This window comes from Corvus moneduloides, chromosome 17, assembly GCF_009650955.1.
Source record: "Corvus moneduloides isolate bCorMon1 chromosome 17, bCorMon1.pri, whole genome shotgun sequence".
Classification (NCBI taxonomy): Eukaryota; Metazoa; Chordata; class Aves; order Passeriformes; family Corvidae; genus Corvus; species Corvus moneduloides.
In genome coordinates, this window is record NC_045492.1 from 1,661,229 (window position 1) to 1,689,219 (window position 27,991).

Genomic DNA, 27,991 nt, shown 5'->3' on the forward strand with positions numbered 1-27,991 from the left:
CTCCCAGAACAATTCCCGATGAAAGCGGAGGGTTCGCTACCACTGTTTTTTCTAATTGCATTCCCAGCCCGCTCAGCGGAGCGCAAGCGCCGTGAGGGGCCCGCCACGAGAAGGCCCCGCCGCCCCTCACGGAGCCTGCGCTGCCTCCGGGCGGGCCGGGGGAGCCGCTCCGCCCGCGGCCGGCGGGGCGGGACCCTCGGGGCGGGCGGGGCAGAGCCCCGGGCGGAGCGGCCGGGCCGGGCTGGCCATGGCGGGCAGTGCGGGGCACGGGGAGCTCAGCCCGGGCTCGCTGCGGCGGCGGCTGCGGAGCGCGGAGGAGGCGCAGCAGCGCCAGGCGGGGCTGGTGCGGCAGCTGCAGGACGAGGTGAGGAGCGGGGCGGCAGCCGCCCGTGCTGCCCGGGGGCACTTGGCGGGAGCCCGCGGGGCCTCCCTGGGCGGGCGGCGCCGAGCTCGGGGCTCGGGGCGGGGAGGCCCCGGCACCGCCCGTCCCTCCGCGGTCTCGCTGCCGAGCCCCTCCTGAGCTCGGTGCCTGCAGCATCGCTGCTGTTCGCCCCCGTGAGCAGGGTTTGTCCCGGGCAGGAGTCGGGCCGGTTTGCTTGCAAAGCAAGTTTGAAAACTCATTTCGATCGCTTCAGGGACCCCCTTGAACAGCCACAGGTTGGCTGGGGGTACGTGGGGGCCGTAGGTCAGGCAGAGCTGCCTGCACCTGTCCCATCGTTCCGCTTGCTGTCTGTCTCAGGTGAGCCGACAGCGCTCAGTGTAAAAGAAGCCCCGCCTCAATCTCTGTCATATTAAAGTGAAGCTTCCCTATATTGCATTGACTTCTTGTTAAGTGTATCAGCATCACTGTGCTTGGGTTGTACAGACTCAGTGAAAAGTTAATGCACGGGGAGCAGAGTCTATTACAAGCTGCTTCTCTCATCTTTGTTCTCTGTATCCATTCAGGTACTCCAGTACCAGACCTGGTGTCGAGAGTTGGAGCAGCAAGTGAAAGCTGGAGGGGTGAGTGTGCAGGTTGTGAACTAAAGAGAGTGTATCTACTGTTCCCAAATGCAGACCAATAAAACCCCTCCACAAGCCAATGACGGGAAAGCAGATTTTTGCCATCTGAGGGTTTAGAGAAGCGCTATGAGTTTTTCATCAGTGTTTTGTCCAGTTGCCATTCTTAGAACAGTCAGTAGTCCCAGAAATGCCAGTCCAGAAAACCCACTTGAGGATTTTGATTTTGTGAAAGAGTGCTTTATTGGAGTTACATTTGTCCTGGGTCTCGGGAGAGGAGTGTGCTGCGTGTTACATGATGCAGCTGTCCTGGAGAAATAACCAGTTGAAACAGCATTTTGGAAGACAGGAAGGCTGGTGTTCAATATACAGAACTGGCTCTATGCTTTTCTTTCTGCTTCATGGCTAAAGTAAACCTAGAAACGAAAGAGTAGGAGAATAGGAGAGCATTCCCAGGCTTCAAGTCAAAGTCAACACTTGAGGTCATCAACTGAGGATACGTAGCAGTGGGAGAGTGAGGAGACCTGCTTAGACTGAGTAACACCCTTCCCATCCCTTCTTCCCTGTAGTCACAACACTGTTACACCTGGAAGAAGCCGTGAGCTCCTGAGATACCCGGAAAATGGTGGATGCAGACAGTGGTGAAGGAAACACCAGCATTTGACTAAACATTTCCTTTCTTAAAGGGATCCCTTCCAGGCAGGTGGGAAGCCACAGCAGACCACAGCCTGGAGAAAGCACTGCTTCAGGTGGAAGAGGAGCAGCAAAGGTACAAGGAAGAAGCATTTCTTCATACTTGGTATCCTGGATGCTCGTGGAAGTGAGGGAAAACCTGTCGATGCTACCTGGTCTCCCCAAGGGAAGCGGTTGGGCAAGCTGCTTTGACAGGAGAAAGGTCCACAATCTGCTTTCTGTGGTGCAGTAATAGTGCTGTGTGCTGAATGGCTCTGCTTTGAGTGGGGAGGCGGTGTGTGTATTCCGGGTGAAAGGTCCCTTTCCAGCCTAAATTATTCTGTGGTTCAGTAGATGAACAAGTCTGGACAGTGCTAGAGAAAGGTGATATATCCAGTGACCATCAGCATGAAGAGGGGGCAAGTTGTTACCTGTGGGCATCGTCAAGGTTGAAGGGGAAACCAAAATCATAGATGGAAATTGAAAGCTTAAAGCACAGAGAAACAAATGAGGTTTTCATCACAAAGAAATGTTAGTTAACCCTAGAAAGTGCTTTTACTGCCTCTCAGACAACAAAGTCAGTGTTGAGGGAGCTGGAAAATCACAGGGATGCTGAAGAGCTGTTTGTTCAGTGATCTCCTTGCTGTTTCTCTCTCTTTCCAAGGTGTGAGAATCTGGCAGAAGTGAACACTCTCCTGCGGGAGCACCTTGATAAAGCCAGCGAGGTTAATTCCGCCCTCAGAGAAGATGTTGGAAAGCTGACGGTGGATTGGATGAAGGCCCGGGAGGAGCTGGAGTTGAAGGAGAGTGAATGGCGCAGTGAACGTGAGGTGAGGGTGAGCTACGGGAATGGCAGCCGTGATGCCAGAGGGGAATGGGAATGCGTTCTGCTGCTGGCATAGAGAACTTGCTGTGTGGAAGTTGTGGCTCTGCCGAGGATGTACTGGTGCTGGACAGGGGTGTGGGAGGGAGGAGTGTCAGCAGATGGTGCTCGGGGTTGATGCCCACCTGCTGTGACTGCACTGCTCGGTCGTGAAGACAGAGCTGGGCACTGTCTTCTGTAGGGCAGTCACAGGAATGCTTGTCTCCTTAATACTTCCTAAATCCTTGTTTTGACCAAGGGAGACCAGTCTGTGTTTGTTCAGATCCAAAGTGGCCAACAGAAGAACAAGACAGGTGTCCTGTACTGACTGGCTGTTGTAAGCCAGCCTGACACTTGGCTTGGAGGGGCTTGTGTTTGTCTTCCTCTGCCGAGACTTTGAGACACCTCTGCAAGGCAAGGTGATGAATCATGATCAGCTTGCTTTGCTGCTACCCACTGCTACAGGAGAAGTATGGATGTTCCCTTCTTGGCAGGTCTGCTGTGAGCCTCTGTGGTACCTCTTCAGTCCCTGATGCCCCTGGTGCAGTAGTTACTAAAGGGCACCTGGTGATGATGTTTTACTTTCTCCTATCTGAGAGATGTTACAGTGACAGTGAAGGCTGAATTGGCTTTTCTTTTTGTCTTTGCATGTTTAGCTTTATGACAACTACTTAAGGGGGGAACATAACCGTCTGCTCAGCCTGTGGCGTCAGGTGGTGACCTTCCGCCGCCATTTCCTGGAAATGAAGACTGCCACAGACCGGTGAGTGGAAGCTAAGGCGAGATCTTCTGCTGAAAAAATGTGGCTTGCTTGCTTTTAGGTCCTGCTTTTTGACCCACGATGTTGCATTAGTTACAGCAAGAGGTAAGGCACCTTTGGCAGTCAGAAGCAATGCCATTCAGCATGCTTTGGGCTGTTCTTAGAAGAGTTATTTGCTGCTGGTTTTCAAATAAACTTGAAGGGCTTGGGCCATGAGAGGCCCTGAGCAGGTGATGACTGTGGTGATGTGTGGGCATATGAACACAGGCACTGGAATGTGTGGACACCTGGGAAGAGACTCCCTGAAGCTGTGCATGCAGCATACAGAGTGGTCCCTTTCATAAAATTATGAAAACCTGCCTTTAAAAAATCTTAACAGGTTTCTTTTCCCACTGCTCCTAAGAGAAAGATCATTAATGCATATTTTTTCCCTTTTCTTTTCCAGCATACATTTATTCTGGTCAATCTGTATCTACTTACTCCTCTTCCAGCATTGTTGAGAGAAAGAATAGCTTCTCTACTCTGTTACTGCATTTGGCCAATTTATTTTCCTTAGTTTGATACCTCTTTTTATGATTGTTTTGTTGTTCTTGGGCTCTCTGAGGTTCTTTTCTCCCATTTGCTTTCTACACCAAGAAAAATAGTGTAGCCATAATAGTACCTTCTTCTGGTGTCAGCACGCAATTTCAAGCTCTGGGTTACTGTCAGCCATTTGTCTTATTTGATTATAAGTCTTCCATATTGTGTAGTGCCCGTCTGACCTGCTACTTAGTCCTTGTGTTGTTTGTGCTTTTATGTTACAGCATTTCAGGCTGATTCTTACACCACCTTCCTGAAATGTTTTATTATATAGTATAATATAATATACTATAGTATAGTCTTGAGCCTCTTAGCAGTCCAAGTGGGAGTGGTAACAGAGCACTTAAGAGCACAGTGTATAAAAGCTGGGGATCTTGGTAAAATTCCTGATATCTATTAATGATAATTAGAGTATGTTAATAAGAGTAATTAGAGGTGCTTGAGGCCTTCTGGCCTGTGTCATATCTTACTTCTTATATCTGAGGAGAAAACAGACTCCTCACTTGATTACCTGGTAAAGTCATTGCTCAGCTGTCAAGATGTGTCCTGGTCCCCAAGTGTCAAGTGAATGACTTGTCACCAATGAAGATATCACCTTGACTGCCAGCTCTTCCTGATGCCTGATTGCATGCTTCAGAAGTGAGTCAGCTGATAAAGATGGTGGAGTGAACGGTGGCTCTTTCTTGGTTCCTTTTCAGAGATTTGTCAGAGCTGAAGGCGGAACAAATGAGGCTTTCTGGGTCTATTCTTGTAAACTGCTCCCGCCTGAACTCCTGTGTGCAGCTCAGGGAGTCCATCACTCCGGGTAAACCTGTCCTGAAGGATCAGGCAGAGCAGCAAGTGGAACCAAAAATAAACCAGACAGCTCAGGAAGTGATAGCCTTACAAGTCAGGTGGGACATGGAAAAGAAAGAGCTTCAGGACAGGTAAAGGTGTTCTAACTTTGCTATTACCAACCTTATCTTTTGTGGCAGCTTCTTGGATTCACGGCTGGGCTGTGCTCACATTTAGAACATACCCCTTCTGCACAGCCCTGCTTCTGTCCCCAGTCAAACTCTTGCCTTCAACAAAAAGGATGGAAAAAAGTATCTGCCTGACAGAAGTTCTTCCAAGTAAGGCAAGACTGGAAGAGAGATGGCCTCTGATAGTGCTTTTGCTGTTAACTGATTCTTGGTGAAAAACTTAGTTCAACATAAAGAGGGTTGTTTCTTGTACAACCCTTTTACTACTCAGGGCTGTGCTGATGGATCTGGGAGGAATTTGCCTGGGGCTGTCATGAGCACTGTAGCACCTTGGTGCTGACAATTCCTTGCAAGACTGAGTGCAGAGGCCTTGGGGGCAAGAAGTGCAATTTTGCAGCATCAAGCCTATTAACCTCTAGAGATGAATGCTGCCTTTGCTGTGTTTCCTGGGTTGAACTTTTCTCTGCTATGCTTTGGGGACCTGCTTGGCTCTTTAACAGGTGCTGGTGTGCAAAGCTTTTGGAATGGCACATAGACCTTCTCTTCTCAGGGTGATGGAGCTCTCAGCCTTGCTTGTACAGTCTCAGAAGCAGAACGAGGAGAAGGAGAAGACCATGAAAACACTTAACGACACAGTGGAGATTCTAGTATGTTTTATCTTTACCTGGGAGATAGCCCAGTCTTTGCTCTCCAGCCTGAACACAGAGGTGTGGCTTCCTCAGGAAAAACAGTGGTGAAGATGCCCAGTGTATGGGAACATCAGGCACCTTGCCAAAGTGCTCCTTCTATGTTTGGCAGATGTGGAATCAGTCCAGGTGCAGGCAGTGGCAGAGGAACTGCCGACAGTTCAGGTGTCTTCCTCTGAGAGGTGGCACCAATGCTTTTGTGCCTGGACTTCAGGTCTCTGGGGATGAGAGTTCCTTGGAACTGACAGTTTAATAGCAGTCTATAAAAACTAGCTGTTGGTCCTCTTACTTTTAGCAAAGAAGAAGTGGAATAGTTATGGGCAGGAATAAACTGGAATCACTAGACCTGAGACTTAGCAGTGTGACAATGCTACTGAGGATGGCAACGCTGCAGATGGGAGCAGCTCTTCCCTGCCCACCCTTTCTTTATTCTGTTCTCAGGAATCAGGTTGGATAGAGAAAGAATTTGCAGCTTCATTGACTAACAGTGCCAAAGAAGAGAATCTTTTCCTTCAAAAGCTCATAAAAAATATCACTGAGGTGAGTACAGAGTTGGTACAGAGACCACATCCCTGTAAATTTGATTTTAAAGTACTTGAGCAGGGCAACAGACTGGCCCAAGGACTAGAGTTAGTACACAACATGTATCTGTGTTAACTGCCATTGCCTGTGTAATTTTTAGACCACTTTTCTGACACAGAACCTGTTACAGCTTGTGAGTTTGCTGTCCTGTGACAATTCAGCTGAGTCACTAGAAGTTTCAGTAACTTTGCCTTCACCACCCCACTTAGGTCTCTCTTAGACTGTGTTTTCCTGACATTTGTATTCCAGTGTTTCTTGGGCAATTCCCCCACCCTCTTTGAGCAATGACTCTGTTGTTCTTCAGACCTTTATGAAAGGTCACTTTCTCAGTCGATACATTTGCTAACTCTACTCTTTCCCTCTGTGTTCACTGACCGTTATAATCTCCCCAGAATCACAACTTTCAGGGGTAACCTTAACTTAGTCCTAAAGTTCTCTTAATAGAGAAGGGTTTAATTGTCAGCTCTTCTACACAGCTGCAAGAAAGTGAGTGTTCGGGCAGCCTCCAGCCCCTTCACACTTGTGAAGAGTAGCTGTATTCAGGAATCCCTGGAGTACTTGTAGCCACAGGGACAAACCTTTGTGGACCGAAGAAATGAGAGAATTGAGTTTTTGATGACTCCAGGATAAAATGGGAGGAAAAGGAGAACAAGATAAAGAAACTCAAGTAAAAGGAGCAAAGACTAACAGCTGGATGTGGGCTTTCAGATGGTGTTAGACGACAGTGACAGCATGGTCAGCATTATCTGCACTGACAGTTCCCTGCATGCAGACTCTGGAGACATCTTCTCAGCTCCAAGATCTATTGATACAGGGCATGCCTTTGGATTGGTTCTGGAAGCACTGGCAAGGATGCGAGGGGCAACACGGGTGAGAACTTCTGTGTCTTCCCCAGTGGCCACAGGCTCAGTGCTGAGGCCTTGCTCAGCTCGACACCTTTCCATTCCCTCAGCCACCTGAGGCGCTTTCTCTCACCTTCATACTCATGGTCCTGCACTGCCTTGCTGGTCTCCCCAGCTCTGTGTTCTACTGCTTTTCTCTCCTTGATGCCCACTCCCTCAGCACAGCTTTTGCCTTCAGGGGAGCTGTCTCTGCTAGCTGCTTCTTCCAGCTCTCTGGAGCACCTTCCCTGCTCCTTATTGTTCATTTGTGCTCTTTCCCTGCTCATTCCTGCAGGCCCTGAGAGAAGAGCTTTCTGCTAGGCAGGACTCAAACAATTTCCTGCTGCAGCAGCAGAGACATCAGGAAGAGAAGTGCAGGGAGGTGCAGCAAAGGCTTGAGCAACTGGAGGAGAATTGCAAGAAGTCCAGCAGCCACCAACAGCACCTTCAGTCTTTAGTAGAAACACTCAGAAGGTGAGTGTTTCTTCCTCCTCCTCCTCCTCCTCGTCCTGCGTTCCAGAGGCAATCTGCGTCCAGGTCTGGGCGTTCAGAGGTGTTCTGGGCGAAGAACTCACCTGCCCTACCATGTGTAGGCCTCAGTGTGGCTCTCGAGCATCGTCCTGTCAGGGCTTTTCATGCTCTACTGTGACTCCCAAGGCTGCCTGGGAGATGCACAGCGATGTTGGAGTAGAATACTCCTTCCTCTCACTGTGCTGCTTCCCTGAATTCTGTTCTTTGGGTGCCCCTGTCCAGCCACTGCTTCTCACTGAAGGAAGGCAAAATCCTGCCTTCCTTTCCCTTTGCCTCTGGAGGATTTCCTTGGGAAAGAAAGAGCAAGGTCTTCCTTAGCCCACTGCCCCCAGCTCCATCGTGGAGGGCTGAAAATGGGATCGATGGCTCTTCAGGCCTCTTCCTTCTTCTGACTGAGCCTTGTCTCTGCAGTGACTGTGAAAACCTTGAGAAAACTAGGGAGGACCTACAGCAACAGCTTGGAATAATGGAGCGAGAAGCCTCATGTCTGCGTCAGAGTAACACCGAGCTGCAGCTGAAGGAAGAGGCAGCCCAGGCAGAAAAGGCAGAGCAGCAGGAGAGGATGAAGAGAGCGCGCCGTGAGCAGGAGCTTCTGTGAGTATTAAAGCTTTCTCTGGGCAGTGCTGGGCTTGAGGAGGCCCAGTGTAAAGGAATGAATGGTGCCTGCTCCTCTCTTGTAGCATAGACTGTTTTTCTATAAAAACCTCTTTCCCCTCCTCACAGAGTGAAGGACTTGGCTGCACTTGAGAAAAAACACTCATTACTGCAGAGTGAGTTGGTAGTCAAGAGACAGACACTGGAGAAATTGCAGCTTCAGAAGGATCTGCTGGAGCAAGAGAAGGATGAGTTTGCTGTGGCTCTGGAGAAGGTATGGACACCTTATTCCTAGGCAGCACCTGTGGGAGAGGGAGTTGTACCAGGCAGATAAGCCCAGATGCTGTTTCTGGCAGTAGAAGAGAGGGACACTGTTGTTGTTCTTGAAAAATGGTGATCCAACCAGACAGGCTCTTTGGGGTCATTGGTCCCCATGAGCTTATTGGGAGCTCCGCCCTGGCAGTAAGTCAGAGACAGGGGAGGTGGAGTTGCTGCCTGCAGTCTGGGATTTTGCTGCTCTTGTTGTCCCATTGTTCTTTTGCCTCTCCAGGCAGAACGGTCAGTGGCAGAGCTGACAGGAGCTCAGAACAAGCTGAATGCTGAAAAAACTGATCTACAGGCTGCAGCAGCAAAGATGAGCAGCATCAATGAAGCTCTTGCACTGGACAAAGTGCAGCTGAACAAACATGTGTGGCAGGTGAGTGAGAGATACTGCCAGGTGTTCGTCTCCAGCTGCAGCTGTTTCTCAGCCTTCTTGCCTTGGGACAGTCTGACCAACTGACTGTGGCAGTGTTCCTTTTGTGTCTGAGCCAATCTTTCATAGTAATTCTCCCTGTACTTTATTTCCTCTGTGCTTCTGTGACTGTAGCTGGAGCAAGAGAAGGAAGTTTTGTCTGCTAAAGTGGACGAGATGGAGAGAGAAAAGATCTCTGAGCAGGAGAAGCTGAACTTCTGTGAAAGAGCAAATGAAGAGCTCTGCATAGAGAAAGCCCGGCTAGAGCAGCTGCTGAAGGAAGCAGAGGAGCAACAGGAGCAGCTATGGATGGAGCTGAGGACACTGGGAGAAGAGAAAGCAGAAACCCAGGAGAAATTCCATCAGGTGAGACTAAAAATGTAGTGCATCCATGTGGACATTTGGCTGCTTGGATGAGGAAAGCTTTACCTGTTGGATTCTGCAGTGGTTTTGTTGAGAGGACACATGGTAGTACTAGAAGTCACTTTGTTTGCTCGTTTTTGAAAATGTATGGGTGCCTTGCAGAGCTGTTCTGCAGTTCTCGGAGTTGTCCCCTGCTTCTACAGAGTCTTCTAGTTCACCTTTGTTGGCCTCTTTTTTGGCTCTTGATCAGCTGCAAGGAGATGATTGTGTTGTCCATGAATCTGAGTGGGTGGCAAAAGATGTGGCAAAAGAATCAAACTGTGTAGCTCTGAATCCTTTTTCTGAAACAAAAAAACAGGTCTGCATGTTTCTGTTGATGCTTTTTGTCATGAAGTTGGAGCGTGTCCAGAGAAGGGACTGGAGCTGGGGAAGGGTCTGGAGCACAGGTGTGACAAGGAGCGGCTGAGGGAGCTGGGGGGCGCTGAGCCTGGAGAAAAGGAGGCTCAGGGGGCACCTTCTCGCTCTCTCCAAATCCCTGTGACAGGAAGGTGCAGCCAGGTGAGGGTTGGTCTGTGCTCCCAGGGAGCAAGGGACAGGACAAGAGGAAACGGCCCCAAGTGTGCCAGGGGAGGTTTGGATTGGGTGTTACAGGAGAGCTGTGAGAGAAGGGTTTGTTTCTGATGGTCTCTGTCAGACAGTCTCAGTTCTGGAGTATGTGGTAGGTTTGGCAAATACACAGCAGAGGTTTTGCTTTTGAAGACAAAAGCTCAAAACCACAGTGTAGTCTTCAGGCTTGAATACCAGCAAGGGCCATGAGACACCTTCTTTGTGTAAGACATGTAAATGGTATTGTTGGTGTGAACTGCTGCACAAATAGAGTCTGCTTTGGCCACATCAGCCAGACTGCCATCAGTCACTAAAGGACTGCTCACCACAAGAGCCGTTTCCCTGCCAGGCATGCCCTCGTTGCAGAGAGCTGCTTTGCACACTGGAGGAGGGGACACTTTGCTGTGGGTTTTGTCCGAGAAGGAGAAACCCTGTGAATTTTCACTTGCTTCAGCAAGCAAAATTGCTTTCCTCAACCACCCTGGAAATGTCCAACACTGGAATAGATCCTGATAGACATTTTGTTTGCCAAGTGGCAGTTGTGGAAGATGCAGTATTTTTGGGTGACAACACGGAATTTGGGGCAGGGATGTTTTTTGGGAAGGAGCAATCTGGTGCCAGGCAAGCCAGCAGGGCCTGACACAGCACTTCCAAGGAAACAGTGCCAGAGGCTTTTGGCAGCCCAGGGTATGGGAGCTGCAGAGGGCAGATGCTGTGAAACTTTGAGCCCAGAGCACAGGAGCTCCCTGTCCTCTGGCTGCCTGCGAGGTGGCACTGGCTGGCTCTGCACAGGGCTCCTGAGGAAGGGCTTGAGCTGTACCTTGTCCTGCTTCCAGGTTTCCCAGGAGCAAGAGTCATTGAGCAGGGCTCTGGAGCAGCTGCACCAGGAACTGGCCCAGGTGTGCAGAGAGAAGGAGCTGCTGGGCCAGGAGAAGGCTGCCCTTGAGGGCCGACTGGCAGCCATGGAGCGTCACAAACAAGACCTTTCCAAGCAGCTGGCAGAGACCAGGTAAAGGCAGGGAGGAGACCCTGGGGGGGACAGGGCTGAAGGGCTGTAATGATAAAGGTGATAAGCACTGCACAGGGGTTTATTTTATCGTCTGTGCTTTTCAGATGTAGACTTGGCTGTTGAGGTCACGTTGGGCTGGGCTGTCTGTGCTGTGCCAGGCCATAAGGAAGGCCTGGGCACTCCCTCAGAGGGCCCTGCTTTGCTATTGAAATGGCACAAATGGGCCTTCTCTGTACAAGTTTCCATGCGAGCCATTTGGCATTCTCAGGCCTGGGGACCTTGAGCCACGTTGTCCTGGAATAACTGCCTGGGAGTGTCAGGAGCGAGCAGCTCATGTCTCTCCGTATTTGCAACCTGTAGGTCAGCGAAGGAGAGCCTGGAATCCAGCCTGTTTGCTGCTCAGCAGCAGATATCTCAGCTGGAGATCACCAGCAACCATCTGGAGGCTCAAGTGCTCACAGTCACACAGGCCAAGGAGGCGCTACAAGGTGAGAACCTCGTGTGCTTTGTTTGTGGTGCCGCCCCTGCCTAGAGAAGCTGCTGTAAAGCCTCCTCTGTCTGCAGGGCTTCTGAGGAGCGGTGGGGCTGGAGGCAGGGCCCTCCTACGCCGACACTGGAAGGGCCTGAGTCAGTAAAGGCAGTAAAGACTCTGAATCTTGCTGTTGGTCATGTTTGCAGGAGAAGTGCAGTGCCTCCAACGTGAGCTGGAAGCAGAGAGAGCTCTCAGGAAGCAGGAGCAGGAAGACACAGCGCAACAGCTCTTGCAGGCAGAGCAGCAGCGTCAGGAAAGCCTCAGGCTTCAGGGAACTGCTCAGCAGGTGGAAATAAACAAGCTCCTGCAAGACCTGGTAGGTGACAATAGGCTTCTGAATTGTCCAAGCCGGCCCTGGGGGCTGGTTTAGCACCAGCAGAGCCTGAGGGTGTGAAAGGGCAGCAATCCTCTGCCAGAGGCCTCCCGCTGCTGGGCCGGGCAGGAGAGGCGGCGGCTCGGACTCGGAGGCACGTGAAGACCCCCAGGATGGTGCTGGGCCACTAAATGCAGCCACGGCTTCCGTGAGGGCGTAAGACGAGTTCCAGAGCAGCTTGGGCAGTGCCCACCCAAAGCGTGGCAGCCCAGGGCAGGATCTTCCCCGAGTCCCACCTGCCACGGAGCAGATGCCAGCGTGGAGCAGATGCCAACAGTGCTGCTGGCTGCAGGCGTGGGAACTCGGTTCCTGTCTTGCTGTGCTCCCACGGTGGACAGAGGGATTAGCTTTGGGCTGGAAGCAAATGGAACAGGCCCCGGTCCTTCAGTCCTTGTGACTGGGGCATCAGGGTGCCAGAAGGTGACACCTCCTTTTCTGAATGGTTGGACTCAATGCTGGTGCAGGTCTTTCCCAACAGAAATGATTCCATGGTTCTGTGATTCTTGCACCTGCTGAGCCTCCTTTTAAATTCCCTGACAGGACACGGTTTCTGGAGAGCAGAGAGCCAGTGCTGTTGTCTTTTCAGGTTGGGGTTTGTGGGAGGGATGAAGCTTCACGTTTCTCAGCGAGGAGCTTGCCTGGGGACTGCAACTTGAAGATTTTTCCTCCCTTCCGCAGGCAAGTGAGCGGGAAAGGCACCATGCAGAGATGCAGGAGACGCTGCAGCAATGGGGAAAAGAGAAGGCAGAGAGAGAGCAGGAGCACGAGAAGGTGCTGTTTGAGATGAGGCGGAAAGTTGCCACCCTGCAGGCTCAAAGAGAAGAGGAACAAACTAGATTTGAAAATGCCAAGCGAGAGGTAATGATTGTGCAAGGAGAATTGGTGTGATTTTTTGCAAGGCTGGAGCTGTGGGAGATGGCAGGCTATGGGGCTGTGTGGAGCATGCCCTCCATGTCTTCTCCATTGAATTTGGGGAGGTGAAAGGTGAACAGGGCTATCTTTGGGCCCAGGAATGAGCCCTCTCCTAGGAAGCCAGGCAGAAACATCAGCTTTCCGTTGGGATTTTTGTGCTGCTCTTGTGCTCTGTTTTTCCAAGACTTACCTCGGAGGATCTGCACTGTTCTCTTACGGGTCCTCTTTTGGTGTGTACTGGTCGGTGTCCATAGCCAAACGGAGTTTGTAGGACTTTTCTTTTGTGGGCACAGGGAGGGCGCAGCAGGAACGCTGACAAGAGAAAAATCTTTTTAAAGACTCGCCTGGAGTATTTCTGAACAGCAACCCAGAGATGTCTCCTGGGCTGTGTTCTAAGTCACTTCCTGGGAAGCTGTGTCCCCCCCAGGGCAGACAGTGGCCCAGGGGAGCAGCAGCCGAGTGCTCTGAGAGCGCGTGAGCCCATCAGTCTTTGCCTCTTGCCACACAGAGTTTGCAGGGCAAGTGTCAAGCCCTCTGCTCTTTCCTTCTGTGCAGGTCCTGCTGGAAAAGCAGAAGGAGAAGAATTCTTTATCAGAGACACTGCTCCAAACTCGGGGACAGCTAAGCCGAGCCTGCCAGCAGGTGCAGCAGCTCAGGCAGGAGGTGAAAGAGCAGCAAGAGAAGGGGCAGGTAAGTCTGAGCAGGCAGGGAACAGAGTGCAGGGCAGTGGCAGGGGCACAAAAGGCAGGTGCTGGGAGTGAGGAGGCAAGGGCTGCTTCAGGCCCTGGCAGCACAGAGCCTGGCAAGCTCCAGAGCTCAGGCCCGGGAAGGAAGGCTTGCAATGGAAGCAGAGCTGGGTAGAGAAGCCAAAAGAAGTCGCTGAAGGAATGGGATTTTGAGACAGCAAGTGGGAAAAGCTGAGCCTGAGGGCAGGTCCCAGGAAGTTGCTCTGCATTTTGTTGCCAGACCATCGAGGCAAAGCTGCAAGCTGAGCTGCAGGAAGCTCGGAGGGAAATCCAGGCAGCGCAGAAGAGGCACGAGGAAGAACTACGAGGCATCAAAGAGGAAATGAATGTCCTCCTCGAGCAGAGGGAGGCTCTACAAAAGCAGGTGAGTGAAACAGCAGTGGCACTGCAGCATCCAGCAGGGGGTCTGTGCCCTTCTTGCTTTTCCATGGCAGAGCAGCAGCTGCTGGGGTGGTCCCTGGGGCTGCCTCGTGCTCTGGGCTCCTTGGCAGCTGCTCTGCAGGACCCTCAGTGCTCTGCTGAATCTCAGCTGCTGCCCTGGACAGCTGGGCTAGTCCTCTGGGCTGTTGGCCAGCAACCATCAGCATGGATTCCTGCTGGCCTCTTCTTGCTAGCCTTGGTGTGGGAGGTGCTTTTTCAGGTGCCCTTGGTGGGCCACGTAGAGATTGAAACAAGTTGTGTGTATGCATTGTGAATCTGGTGCTCTGAGGACAGGGAGAAATGGAAAGTTGGCCTTTGCCTTTTCTCACAGCCTCTGCTGTGGCTGGCAGTGACAGGCTGTGGCTGTAGCCTCTGACTGCTTTGTTCTGTTTGACTGGAGGTGGGAGAGTTGACATCTCAGCTGGCAGCCTCCAGAGAGTCCCAGGCAACGATTGTTCAGAGAGCCCAGCAAGATGTGAGTGAGGCCCAGGAACAGTCAAGGCAGAAGCTGTTGGAGGTTGAGCACCTCCAGAAGATGCTGGAGGAGGCAGAACATCAGAACAAGGAGCTGCAAGTGCACCTGAAGAACTTGGAGCTGGAAGGGAGTCAATGGGAAGAAGTGGCACGCCAGAATTCAGAATTTCAGGCTTCCTTGGACGCCCTAGAGAAGGAAAAAGCCAGGTAAATGAAAGGCTGTGGGACTCTGCCTTGTGGGAATGGATTCCCTCTTTGCCATTTTTGCACCTGCCAGGGGCTCTGGCAGCATCTCCTACGTGGCAGAGTTCTGAACTCTCCGTGCAGATGCGTCTCGTTGTCTGGATGTTGTGTTTCATTTTCTTTTCTTTCAAGCCTTCAGTTAGAGTTTTTCTGAAGACAAAGGCTTTTGGAGTAGCTCTTTCCCTCTGGGGGTGTGTTCTGTTGTGAGGTGGGTGTGCTAACACTGCCCAAGCTGCAGTGTAAGGAGCTGGACACATCCAGCAGCTCTGCCTTGGGTCCTGTAACTTGAAGCCTTTGGCATCTGGATCAGCCTGGCATCCTGATGCCTTTTGTTGGCATAAGACACGTTAAACCCATGATTTGTTATCTAAGCTGGGTGAACCGAATCACAGAATGTGTAAGGTTGGAGGGACCACAGTGGCTCATCCGGTCCCACCTCCGTCCCTCAAGCAGGGTCATCCCAGAGCACGTGGAACAGGATTGTGTCCAGACAGTTCTGGAATATCACTAGTGAGGGAGACTTCGCACCCTCCCTGGGCAGCCTGTTCAGTGCTCAGTCACTGCACAGGAAAGAATTTCTTCCTCATGTCCAGGTAGAACTTCCTGGGCTCAGGCCCTGCCCGGTGCTCTGGTGCCGCTGCTGGGCCCCGGAGCAGAGCCCGGGCCCTGCCCTGAGCCCTCCCTGCAGCCAGGGACACCCAGGGCTGAGGGCCCCTCTCAGCTGGGGCTCCTCTTGAGGCTGAGCAGCCCCGGCTCCCTCAGCCTTTCCTCATCAGAAAGATGCTTCTGTCCCTTCCTTATCTCCGCAGCCTCTGCTGGCCCCGCTCCAGGAGCTCCCTGTCCCTCCTGTCCAGAAGAACCCAGAACTGGACACAGTACTCCAGAGGTGCCTCACAGGGCTGAGGAGAGGGGCAGGATCCCCTCCCTGACCTGCTGGCAATGCTTTTCCCAGTGCTTTCCAGGATCCCAGTGGCCACCTTGGCCACAAGGACACACTGCTGGCTCATGGGGAGTTTCTTGTCCACCAGGGCCCCCAGGTCCTTCTCCACAAAGCTGCTTCCCAGCAGGTTGGCTCCAGCTTGTGCAGGTGCCGGGGCTGTCCCTCCCCAGGTGCAGGACCCTTGTTGAGTTTCAGAAGGTTCCTCTCTGCCCATCTCTCCAACCTGCTGAGATCCCTCTGAGGGGATGCACAGTGACCCTGATGGGGAGCCATTGGCCGCCTCATCCAAGTCATTGATGAACAAGTTCAACAACAGTGGGCCCAGGAGTGAACCCTGGGGGACACCACTAATGACAGGCCTCTAACGAGGCCCTGTGCCAGTGATTACAACCCTCTGCCTTCCACCTTTCTGCCAGTTCTCAGTCCAGCCCATTGTCTACTTCTCCAGCCCCCACTGCCTGAGTTTCCCCAGGAGGATGTTGTGAGAGACAGTGTCAAAAGCCTTGCTGAAATCAAGGTAGACAATATCCACTGCTCTCCCTTCATCCACGCAGGTAGTTGTTTCATTGTAGAAGGCAATCAGCTTGGTCAGGCATGATTTACCTTTAGTGAATCCATGCTGACCATTCCTGACCATCTTCTTGTCCTTCCATGTGGGTAGAGGTGGCCTCCAGAATGAGGTGCTCCATCACCTTTCCAGGGATTGAGATGAGCCTGACAGGCCCATAGTTCCCTGGGTCCTCCTCCATGCCCTTTTTGAAGACCAGAATGACATTTGCTTCCTTCCAGCTTCCAGGCACCTCTCCTGATCTCCATGACCTTTCAAAGATAATGGGGAGTGGCCTCTCTCTGGTGTCCACAAGCTCCCTCAGCACTCGTGGACACATCATGTCAGGGCCCATGGACTTGTGGGTGTCAAGTTTGCCAAGGCAGTCGCTAACCCAGTCCTCCTTGAAAGGAAAGTCTTGCCAAGGGATAGTCTTCCTTCCAACAGGCCTTTAGCCTGGTTTCCTGGGCCAGAGATCCCTGAGGGCTGGTCTTGTTCAGTACAGACCAATGCAAAGAAAGGCACTCAGGAACTCTGCCTTCTCTGCATCCTCTGTTACCAGGGTCTCTGCTCCATTTAGGAACAGACACACATGATCCTTGTGTGTTTTCCTTTTGTTATTGTTGTATTTTAAAAAGCTCTTCTTGTTGTCCTTGACATCCTTGCCCAGACTTAGTTTCAGGTGGGCCTTGGCCTTCCTTGTCTCATTTCTACTTACTCTGACTATCTGTCTATATTCATTCCAAGTGGCCTGAGCTTCCTGCTTGCGCTTGAGGAACGACAGGAGTTCTTTGCTTATCCACACAGATCTCTTGCCCTCTTTGCCCAGTTTGTTGCTCACTAGGATGCTGTGTTGTTGAGCCTGGAGGAAATGATTCTCGAATATCAACTTAGACCCCTTTACCCTGCAGGGCCTGTTCCCATGTGCTTCTTTCACGAAGATCCCTGGAGAGGCTAAAGTTAGTTCTCCTGAGGTCCATGGTTGTAATCTTGCTTGCTGCCCTGCTTTGTCCTCCCCCCCAGCTGAACACCACAATCTCATTCATAGGCAGTGCAGCCAAGGCTGACCCCAAGCTTCACATGTCCAACACGGCCTTCCCTGATTGTTAGGGTAAGGTTGAGCAGCATGCTGTTCCTTGGGGGATCCTCCACTGCCCATGACAGCAAGTTGTCATCGATGCTTTCCGGGAACATCCCACACTGTGTTGCTTCTCTAGCTGATGGCAGGGAAGCTGAAGTCCTGCACAAGAACCAGGGCCTGTGACTTTGAGGTTGCTTTATGTTGCCTGTAGAAAGCCTCATCCACTTCTCCTCCTGTTCAGGTGGCCTCTAGCAGACACCCATAGCAATGTCACCCTTACTTGTCTGTCCTTTTATCCTGACTCGTAAGCTCTGGACTCGCTCATCATCTACCCCAAGACAGGGCTTGACACGTTCCAAGTGTTGCCTCACATAGTGGTCAACTCCACCACCCACTCTGAGGCACCCAAGGGACATGAATGTCTCTCATGGCCATCTGTTGCCTCGCTCCACAGGCTGACTCTGTCTCTGGAAGAGAAGGATCTGAGCCTCAGAACCCTGGAAGAAAAGAACCTGGCCCAGATCAATCAGGCATCTCAGCTTCGTTCTGCTCTTCACCAGGCTGAGGAGCTCCACTCAGAACATAGAAGAGAACTGCTGGATCTCAACACCCAGGTAATCTGTGCCCTGGCATCCTCTTCTCCTGGGACACACATCATCACCTTTGGCTTGGAGGCCCCAACTGCTTTCCCCTCCCAGCAGCATCCACTGCTGCCGTGTTCTGCCCCGGGGTGCTGCTGCACCCACAGGCCAAGGCTGGATCTGGTGTCTGCTGCCGATGTTTCCCCCTGTTCTCTCCCGGGTCCCAGCAGGAAATGTGGGAGGAGAAGCAGCAGCAGACTCCTTTGGAGCTTCTCCATCCCTCTGTTAGCAGTGTTGTCCCAGATGGAGTTGGTGCCTGTGCTGGGCACCGAGCAATGTGGGCACACAGACGTGGCTATGGCAGGCTGGGGAGGGCACTTCCACCGCAGCCAGTTCAGCTGGTGTTCAGAGCTGCAGCCTCAAGGATGCCCATTGGCTCCCTTTCCCTGTTTTCAGGACATTTGTTTCCATTGGAATCCTTGGCTCTGTGCCTTCTGTTTTGGGCATGGTTTTGCCTGAAGTCATTTCTCCTTTGTTGCTTGCTCTACTGCCTGCTCTGCTGCCTCAGGAGCAGCCCTGTCCCTGAGGCTCTGTGCATCTATCTTCCAGATGTGGGCCCTGCAGGAGGCAGTGCTGGAGATGGAGGCTACCCAGGCAACTCGAGAGAAGCAGCTGCTGCAGGAGCTGGAGGAGTCCCGAGCAGGAGAACGGAGCTTGAGGGACTCTGTGCAGGTGCTGGAGGCTGAGGTGTCTGAGCTGCGTGTGAGGCTCCAGAGCTCTGAGAACAGAGCAGAGGCCTTGGCCACAAAGTGTCAACAGGCCAGTGGTGCTCACCAGGAAACTCAATCCCAGCTGGACAAACTGCTCCTGGTTCTCCACCACATGATCAGGGACAGCAGAGACTTGGTTACCTGGAGCTCAGGCAAGTGTGGGAGGCTGGGAGAGCAGGTGGAGCGAGGGGGTGGTTCCTGGGTCATCCTGGTATGACACACTCACCCTGTCAGTTCAGGCTGACTCAGGCCTTGGGAAGTCTTGTCTCCCTGCAGAGACACAAGTCCATGTTTGTATGTAGAGAAATGATCAGAGTCAGAAGGGAGAAGGGCCCAAGTCCTGTCAAGCCACAGGGCCCATGCAGTTGTCTTTGGGGCAGTGCTGACATTAGTGGTCATCAAAATAACGTCAGCCTGTGACACACATCCTGCTGCAAGGCGAGCTCTAGGACAATGACAAAGGCACCTCCTCCTAGGTAGAAAGAGGCCTTGTTTGTTGGAGACCACTGGATTAAATCTTGAAACAGAATGTCTTCTCTTTTCAGAAAAGGGTCATGTCTTGGGCCTAAGTGCTTCTCAGGATGGCGATGTCCCCGCAGAGCTCACAGTGGACAGAGTGGCAGCAGCTCTGCAAGACCTGCAGCAGCACCTGGAGCATTCCCAGAAAGATCTGGTAATATGCACCCAGAAATCCTGTCCTGCTGCTGGGATGCTGGACAAGCAGAGTGCCAAGGCCAGGATGGGTGGCAGTCCTTGTAGGGGGGTTGTCTCACTGGCATGGGGAGGAAGGAGGATCACGATCACATCTACCAGTACGGTCCAGCTGCCCTCTCCCACCTGGGCTATTTCTGCTTTAGTGTTTGTAGCCCTTTGTCTCCTGCCAGCAGTGGCACTGACAGGTGATTCTGCTCCTCTTCCCTCTTCCAGAATGATGCAAGGAAGAAGATACAGGCCTTGGAGCTGGAGCTGGGCACGGGGCAGGCTGAGAGGGACAATCTCAGAGCCAGCAATCAGGAGCTGCTGAAACAGTTGGATGAAATTCGAGCAGGTACAGCTTCTCTTCTCGCACCCACTGCTCCATCCTGTCTCACCAGCAGGGATCTCTGATCCCATGCAGAGGAAAAGTGCCCAGAGATGGCAGAGGGGAAGAACAACCAGCAGGAGATTTATCCATCCAGTGCCAGTGAAAGCGTTTTCTCGAGAAAGATGCCGTGGCTGGCAGTGCCATCTGGCTGTGCTATGGCTGATCCCGTGCACAGGTGGTGCCTTTCAGGTGCTGTGTCTGTGCTGAGGAGCTGTAGCTGGATGCCTCAGCTCGATTCCCCCCAACTCCAGGCCCTGCCAGAGCCTCCAGGCTATTGGCCTCTCTGGAGCAGGGCTGCACAGGCATCCCCGCTCCTTTGTCTCTCTTGGATTGCTCACTCTGCACAAGCCCAAGAGCAAAGACACTTTCCTGTTCCTCTGAACCTTACCCCTTTGATTCCTGCTTTTTTCTCCTTCATTTCTGTCAGCTTTGGAAGCCCTTGTGGCCTTAGGGCCTGCAAACACAGGCAGGCCGAGAAGACAGTGCTGTTGTCCCTGCAGGATGCACATCAGTTTGCCTTTGCTTTGCTGTTCTCATTCTCCTTCTCCTTCCTGCTGCAGCGATGTGGAGGGCAGAACACCAGAAGACCTCTCGAGAAACTGCCCTGGAGAAAGAGGCCATTGCCCTGAAGGAAGAGGCTGTGACTCTTCATCAGGAGGTGGCATCTCTGCAGAGGAAACTGGAGAGCCTGGAGAAGGAAAGGAAGGATGTGCTGGTGAGAAGGGCAGATGCCATGAAGGGCCATTTCCTAGCTATGTTTGGCCCTTGTGTTAATAGTTCTAAGGAGCACCTCTTTGCAGTTGAACTTGTCAAATTGCATTCTTCTGAATAAGGAGGAAAAGATGTCGTAGTCATGTCAAAGCCAGTTAGTGCTGAGGCTGCTGGTTTTCCTCCATGCTGGAGTTTTGTGCCCTACAAGCTGTAGTTCTCAATGTCCACACTGGCTCTATGGACATTGCATGGGTTGGGCAATTCCTCGTGTCCAAACCCACGTTCAGATTTCAAATACCTGGACCTGGAACGAGGGGTGAGAAGGGCAAGTTTGCTGTTAATAGAAAGGTGTTTGGCCTTGGCCATCAGAGAGCAGCCAGTGGGGAGAAAAGAGAGAAAAGCAAAGTGCTGATGCCGATAAGGAAGTGTGCCTACAAGGGGAGAACTCGTCCTGAGTGGCAGCAGAGAATGACAGACTGATGTGGCCATTGCTGCTCCAAGAGAGGGCAGTGGGGCTCTTGGGGATGGTGCCATGGAAACTCTACACAGGAGAGCTCAAAAACCACTCCTGTCAGCCCAACTGCAGGGAATGAATTGCTGGGGGTGTTTGCTCTTCCCTTTCTCCCTGATGGAGAGCACATCCTCATTTAGGCACTGCCTAAATCCTGCTTAGCATGGGCTTGGAATCCTGGCTGCAGTTCTGGCAGCTGCTCCCCAAAGGAACACTCGAGTGGAGCTGCAAGAGGTCGGGGAAGGGCAGAAAGGGAGCTGGGACGGGCTGAGTGAGCTGGGAAAGACTCAGCGTCAAGGGTGGCCCCAGCAAAGGTCTGAGGCATCCCGAGAGGCAGAGAGAGAGGGGCAGCCTTTGCCTGCCTGTGGCAGGAGTCCCGATCTGGTATGAAAAGCAAACCCAGAGAGGGAATGAGTGACCCTTTTTCTCCCTGTTTTGCAGCATGAACAGGACAGGCTGCAGGCAGATAAAGAAAAGCTAGAGTGTGAGATAAAACTTCTGGAGGAATCAGTCACAGCTTCTGAAACCCGGGCAAATACAGCAATAGACAGGAATCACTCCCTTGAACAAGAACTCCAAAATGCACTGTCCATGTTAAAAATTAAAAATGAGGAATTGCAAAACCAGGGGAAGAAAATGGAGATTCTTCAGAAAGAGGCAGCAGAGACCAAAGCTTTGCAGGAGCATCTCACTCGTGTGACTGACATCCTGTCAGAGAGGGAGGGAGAAATTAAGTTGTACCAAGAGCAGATGAGAATGCTGGAAAAGCAGAAAGAAATGCATAAAACTGCTCTTAATCAGGTTATTAAGGACATAACAGAGAAAGAACAGAAGACAGAATCTCAACAGGAACAGATACAAGAGCTGGAGAAGCAGCAAGAAAAGCAAAGGATTGTTTTAAGCAAAATGACCCAAGAGCTGGAAGAGAAGGATCGGGAGATCAGATCCCAGCAAGAACTGATAAGGGAGCTGGAGAAGCAGTTGGAATTGCAGAACTCTGCTGTCAGCAGGATGAACAAAGAGCTGGAGGAGAGACACCTTGAGATCAAATTCCAGGAGGAGAAAATAATGATTCTAGAACAGCATGGTGCAGTACAAGTCAGAAATCTGCTTGTGGATCTTGATGATATGAAAGGAAACCTGAAGGAGAAAAGGCTGGAGCTTCTTTCTCTGACTCAGCAGATTCAAGAACTGGAAAAGGAGAGAGAAGATGTGAAATCTCTAAATGCTAGCCTTGAACACCTGAGGGCTGTTCTTAAGGACAGAGAGAGTGAGTGTGACACTCAAAGGGAAGAGTTAAGGCTCTTGCAGCAGCAAAAGGAACAGCAAGATGGGCATCTGGAAGAGCTTCTTGGTAAAGTAGAAATCATGACACTTTCTTTATCTAAAAAAGATCAAGAGCTTGAGTCACAACAAAAGCAAATGCAGGAAGTTGAAGAAGTCATGGAAATGCAGTTAAGGACTGTGCGTGACCAACTGGAGCAGACTTTAGCAACGTTGAAAGAGAAAGACAGACTTACGGACATCCAAAAGCAACAAACAAGGAGCTACGAGGAAAAAACAGAAGAACAGATGAATGTCTTGCACAGAGACTTAGAATACTCTAAGACAATACTGAAAGAAAAGGATTTAATGATTGAATCTCAGAAGGAACTGATTGAGACCTTCCAAAAAGAAAAGCAAGACTCTGAACAGCAGAAGCAAATTCTGCAGCATCTTCAAGTGGAACTAAAGGAAAAAGAGCAGGAAATTTTGTCCCTTAGAAAGCAATGTGAGGCATGCAAGGAAAAGGAGGAAAAGCATGAAGCTGAGCAAAGAAATTTCCAAGCAACAACACTGACTCTGAAAGAAAAAGAGGAAAAGATTTGGGTTCTGGAGGAGGCCATCACAAAGCTTCAACAGCAGAAGGAAGAGACAGCAGTGCAGACTAAAGCCATACTGCATAAACTAGAATATGCTGAATCTTCTCTTGAAGCTAGAGATCAAGAGATAGTGTCTTTGCAAGAGCATCTCCAGGACCTTCGAGAGCAGAAGGAGGTGGCAGGCAAGCAGGCCAGAAGTCTAGAGCAGGATCTAGACAAAGTGAGCCAGATGTTGCAGAAGAACCATTTGGAGTTCCTCAAGCAGACAGAGCAAATGAACACATTCCAGCTTCGTGAAGAAAGCGTGAAAGTAGCACTAACATCATGCCAGAAGCAAGTGACTCTGCTTGAGGAACTGGTGAGGAAGAAAGATGAAGACAATGACACTCTTAGGCAAAAACTCCAGCACCTTGAAGAAGAACTGAAGACTTTGCAGAATCTCCAGCTTAGGCTAACTGAGAAGAATGAAGAGGTTAGACATGGTGGAGAGCAAGAGCTCCTGAAAGAAGCCTTCCCTGAGAGAGAAGGAGAGATCAAGGCTCAAAGTGAGCAAAAGCAGTTAGAAGAGGAAATAAGAGGTCTTCGGGAAGATCTCCAGCATGTTCAGCAGACTCTGACAAAGAAGGATAAAGAGATCAAGTACCAGACAGACAGAATCAAGTATTTAAAGAAGACTCTGATAGAGAGAGAACAAGAACTTAGGAAGCAGAGTGAACTCCTGAAAGAATTAACATTGGCTTTGCGATGGAAAGGTGAAGGGGAAACCCTAAAAAAACAAATCCAAGAACTCCAAAAATGGGAGGAAGAGGAAGTAGAGAAGAGGAAAATTCTCCAGGAGAGAGACCATCTCTTGCAAAGGCAGAAGGAAATACCCCAACAGTTGGAAGCTGAGAGGGAAGCCAGTGGTGAAGAGTTGGAGTGTGTGGCTGCTGCTTTGAATCAGAGAGAAAGCAGAGAACATGAATGGAGAGAGAACGCTCAAGTCCTGAGCGCTGCCCTTAGCAAAAGTGAAATGGCCAATGGGAATCTGAAGAAAGAAATAACCATCCTGCAGAGAATGGTTTCAGAGAGAGACACAGGCCGATTTCATCAACAGGTAGGCACTGGCATTGATCTTCAGTCTACTCAAACATCCCTGAAGGATTCCAATAAAGTTTCCCATGAAGAGGTGGGATTCTAGATCCCTGTCAGTCTAGGCCTGCTTGGGCAAAGCAGCCCGGGCTGCAGCAGGCAGCCTTGTGTGTCTGCCTGGCTCCAGCCAGAGACCATTGGCTGCCAGATTGTTTGCTGGCACGCCTGGAACGACTGATGCAGCTCTGGAGCTGCTGTTCAAATCAGCTCCAGGCCAAAAGCTGGGCATGGGGAATTGCTTCTCCTGTGCCCAGGCAAGGGGAGGCAACAGGTGGGGGTTGGATTTGGTGTGGAAAGGAATGGAGCAGGTGAGCAGAGTGATGGACTGAAGTGAGCAGAGTTCTGTAGTGAGGGCTGAAGAGCACCTGCGCTGCTGGAGCTTTGAGGATGCTTCCTGAGATGGAGATTTCTTTTTCAGCATATTAAAAGAATGGGATTTCTATCATTGCCTGGTCAGGTTAAATGCTTAATTATGCATTCAGGACATTGTTTGTACTGCCATCCAAAAATCATGGGAGGCAAATTTGTGTGTATTTCTCCAAAGTGAACTGATTCAGGTCCTGCTAGTGGAACAGCTGCAATGGCCTGTGCTGCAGCTTTGCCAAGAATTTGCTTATATTCTAGTATTCATTAGTATATTGGCATGTTAAAAGTGCACTAAGAAAACACTGTATTTATGCATTATACATTTACTTATGACTTGGGAAATACTACTTGCAGCCTGATCAGGATGCTGACAAGTATTGTGATGTGTTGATGGGAAGTAAAGAAGTGACAAGGGTAAGAAATGTGAAAAGAGCAGGAGATTTTAGTTACATCCATGTAGGTCAGGTATGCAAGAGCATTCAGTCAGGTAATGCAGTTGCATACACAGATTGGTTTAGTGCTGATACCAAGACTACATTTATAGGTGCTCCAAGGAGCAGTTCATGAAGAAAAGCACAAAGGGGGAGTTGGCTCCTGACTAGGTTCAGAGCAGTGCATATAGCCTGATTGATAACATGATATTTTCAATGAGCAGATCTGTATGAGGATGTAACAGGTAACGAGAATAGAGAACAGAACCATAGTTTTATCACTGCAGAAGTACATGCTTCACCCACATCTTGCACATGGTTGGTTGCCTAAGGACAGAGAGTAGAACTGTAGGTAAGAGAATTTACAGTGATGGTCAAAGAGGATGACCAAAGATGGTAAATAACTTCCCTGAGAGGAAGATGTAAATGTGTAAGTCTTCACAACCAACAAGAAATGGCTGAGAGAGAGGGAGGTGGAGACACAAGAGAACTTTGTAAAACCATGAAGTGGCTGAATAGGAAATCAGTGCTTCCAGTGTCTCAAAACCAGAATGGGGAACACTGAACAAAACTATCGGGAAGCAGATCCAGAACAAACTACTCAATTCCCCAACGGGAGTTGAAGGAGGGCCCCTAGAGTGTGTTGTTTTGGCCTGTGGACAAGGAGGAGAAGAAGGACCTAAGAAGAAGGACCAGTCCATTCTTGTGGTCACTCTCCCCGATGTATTGATTATAACACCCTTCTAACCTTTACGTAGCATCAGCTCATGGAATCTCCTCTCTGAATGCCCAGCAGGCTGTTGCTGAAGGGGAGCAGCTGTCATGCCTCTCTGAGAAGAGACTCATGTTGCAGAGCCTCGAATGTCTGCAGCGAGCAGTTGCAAGGCTGGAAGATGAAAAGGTGGAGCTCAAGCAACAAAACACTGAACTCAGGGGGACTCTCGAGCAGGTAAAGTGGGCTTTCGCTGCCTCTGCAGAGCCTCAGGCTCCTCTGGAGCATGACACGTGTGCCCAGGCAGTGCTCTGGAGTCCTCTGCTTGTTTCCTTGCCTCTCCCTGTCCCTGCTGTGGGCGCACCCTTTTGTTTGTTCTCTCTGTTGTGGCAGCCCATGGCTTTCACAAAGGCACCTTCACTCTGCTGCCTCCCTCCCTGGCCCCGTGTCCCCGGACACACACTGGCCTCTCCTGCACAGCCCCCAGCGAGAGCTCTTTGCCCCCAGTGTTGTCTGGTGCAATTGAGGGTCTCTGAGCAGAGATCTCCTCGCCTTGATGTCCAGAGGTCCTTTTGCCCCATGTTTGCTGACAGGTTTCTGTGACCCTTTCTCCCATCCAACGTGCAGGTGGAACACGAACGGAGGAAACTGAAGAGATGTTTTAGGGGTCGATTACTCCCCAATACCTGTGGATTTTCTCTCTTTGAGTCTGAGCAGCACAAGTTGCCCACTTCTGGACAGGTGAGAACAGCATTTTCTTTGGTGTGAGGAGGCTTTGGTCATACAGAGGAATGATGGGAAATCCCAGTGGCAGCAGCCCTACAGTAGAGACCTAATAGAAGTTGAATATCGCCCGTGGCCGTGACCAAACAGACTGAAAAACCATCCTTTCGTTTTCTTCACAGGAGGAGTCTCATGCTCACTGCAGTCAGCGCTTAGCTGAGTTACAGAACCAGGTGAGGAGTAGGAAAACTCCCATCAAAGGCTGCTGTGGCTGTACTAATGGGCACAACTGTGCCCATTAGTACAACCCAAGTTGGGTTTGGCTGTCAGGAAGTGAGTACAGCAGGTATCGTCAGTCATGCACCTGTTGGCAACAACCAAACAGCATCCTTTGCCTTGGTCTTATCTCTGACTTGTCTAAAGATCAGGCAGTGGGGGAGAGGGATAGGATGAAATTCAGAACACTGGAAATCATCTGAAAATACCAGAATCATAGAATCATAAAATGCTTAAGATTGGAAAAGCCCTCTGAGATCATCTAGTCCAACTATTAAGACAGCATTGTCAATCCCAACACTAAACTGTGGCCCGAAGCCCCACAGCTACTTGTTTTCTGAACCCTTCCCTGGGCAGTCTGGGCCAGGATGTTCTCCTTTGTTGCCTGTTTCCATTTTCTCTTGACTCCGTAACAGTGGAGCTTGCATTTTAGCAGAGATCCAGGGATCTGAGGCAATGCCAGAGGCTTATTATTCCACTGGGGCTTTGTTGCCCACATTGTGCTCTGCTCCTGTGTGGAATACTCTAAAGTTTGAGAGAGGGAGAGTTTGCTCCCTGTTCCTCAGCTGCCTGTCCAGGAGCTCAAGTAGGAGAGTCCTCCAGTAGCTCAGGGGAGCCGCAGCCCTCGTGCTGAGGCACAGCCCGTGGAGAAAGGGGTCAGTGACCCGAATGCGTGCTTTGGGAATCAGAGCTGGGTTCCTAAATCCTGTTGGAACTCTCTCTCCCAGACCTGTGGTGGCTGAGGGTTGTAGGAGGGAAGGGTTTGCCAGCCGTGAACTGGACTTGTTGATCATCTGAGCTCCGTTCAGGGGCAGTGTGGGAGCCTGTTCCTTTCCCCTTCCCCAGGGGCAGAGTGTTGGTGAGGGCTGGAGTTGGAGGCTGTGTCTGCCCCCACAGCTGGTACCGTGGGGCTGCGGATGCTCCTGCCCGTGTGGGCTTGACTGAGCTGGGCTTTCTGCCTCTTTCAGGTGTCCTTGCTGCAGTCACAGCTGGCCCAAGACCAACAGCACCGGCAGAACTACATTGAGAGGTGTGCAAGGACCAGCCAGGAGCTGTCAGACCTTCACCGGGAGCTGTCCTGCTCCTTTGCAGCTGTGCTCAAGGAGCCCAAAGCTGCTGTTCTGGAAGCAGAGACTCGGAAGCTGGATCAGTCTCTGAGCCTTAACTCTGCACAGACATCCCTGGGCCATCAGTCTCTGGAGAGACATCCCAAGCATCCAAGAGCCAGACCTGCCAGAAGCGATGATGACCTGAGGTAGCAGCACCTCTGGTCTCCATTTGAATGGAAGGATTTCTGCTAAGACAAAGAGCTCATGGATATGAGAAATGGGATCAACTCCTCAGGGCAGGGCTACTCCCTGCCTTTTACATCTGTTCATCTCACATTCAGCTGGTGTTGTCAAACCTCACCTTATGTTGAGGATTAGGATCTATGAAGCATTATTTCGTGAAGCAGATGATTTCTGGGGACAAACTGTGAATATGTGAGAACAAAGACATAGGTAAGGAGAGAGAATGATGTTTGGAGAAGGAAGCCCAAACAAGAAATGCATAATCCCTCAACAGTAAGACTTGTGAGTGCATCTGTCTGAGGGCAGCTACTCAAAAGGACACAAAGACTGCGCTACAAACAATTAACATAACAGTGTTTGTGGTGTTTGCATTTGCAAGCATCTCCTAGAGCCAGACATTTTAAATTTTTTTTTAATAAAATTTTTTTCAGAAGAAAATTATTTTTCACTGGCA

The 27,991-nt window shown here is 50.9% G+C and overlaps 1 protein-coding gene across 3 annotated transcripts; it reads left to right on the forward strand.

Annotated features, from left to right (window-relative positions):
- Positions 1–235: 235 nt before the first annotated feature.
- On the forward strand, positions 236–27,991 carry CEP250 (centrosomal protein 250). 3 transcript variants are annotated; one of them, XM_032127459.1, is made up of 31 exons: positions 236–364; positions 946–1,002; positions 1,686–1,768; positions 2,336–2,501; positions 3,190–3,296; positions 4,571–4,798; positions 5,385–5,481; positions 5,962–6,060; positions 6,811–6,972; positions 7,279–7,457; positions 7,926–8,108; positions 8,238–8,382; positions 8,659–8,805; positions 8,977–9,207; positions 10,647–10,819; positions 11,180–11,307; positions 11,498–11,667; positions 12,403–12,582; positions 13,192–13,326; positions 13,603–13,746; positions 14,203–14,483; positions 17,542–17,701; positions 18,278–18,590; positions 18,984–19,111; positions 19,366–19,486; positions 20,083–20,237; positions 21,186–23,702; positions 25,328–25,483; positions 25,874–25,987; positions 26,152–26,202; positions 27,214–27,991. In XM_032127459.1, exons 1-31 carry the CDS (start codon positions 248–250, stop codon positions 27,502–27,504), a joined length of 7,218 nt encoding a protein of 2,405 aa, XP_031983350.1. In that variant the 5' UTR covers positions 236–247; the 3' UTR covers positions 27,505–27,991. The 3 variants fall into 3 exon arrangements, with proteins under 3 accessions (XP_031983350.1, XP_031983351.1, XP_031983352.1); XM_032127460.1 differs by having other exon boundaries at positions 25,331–25,483; XM_032127461.1 differs by lacking the exons at positions 236–364; positions 946–1,002 and having other exon boundaries at positions 1,691–1,894.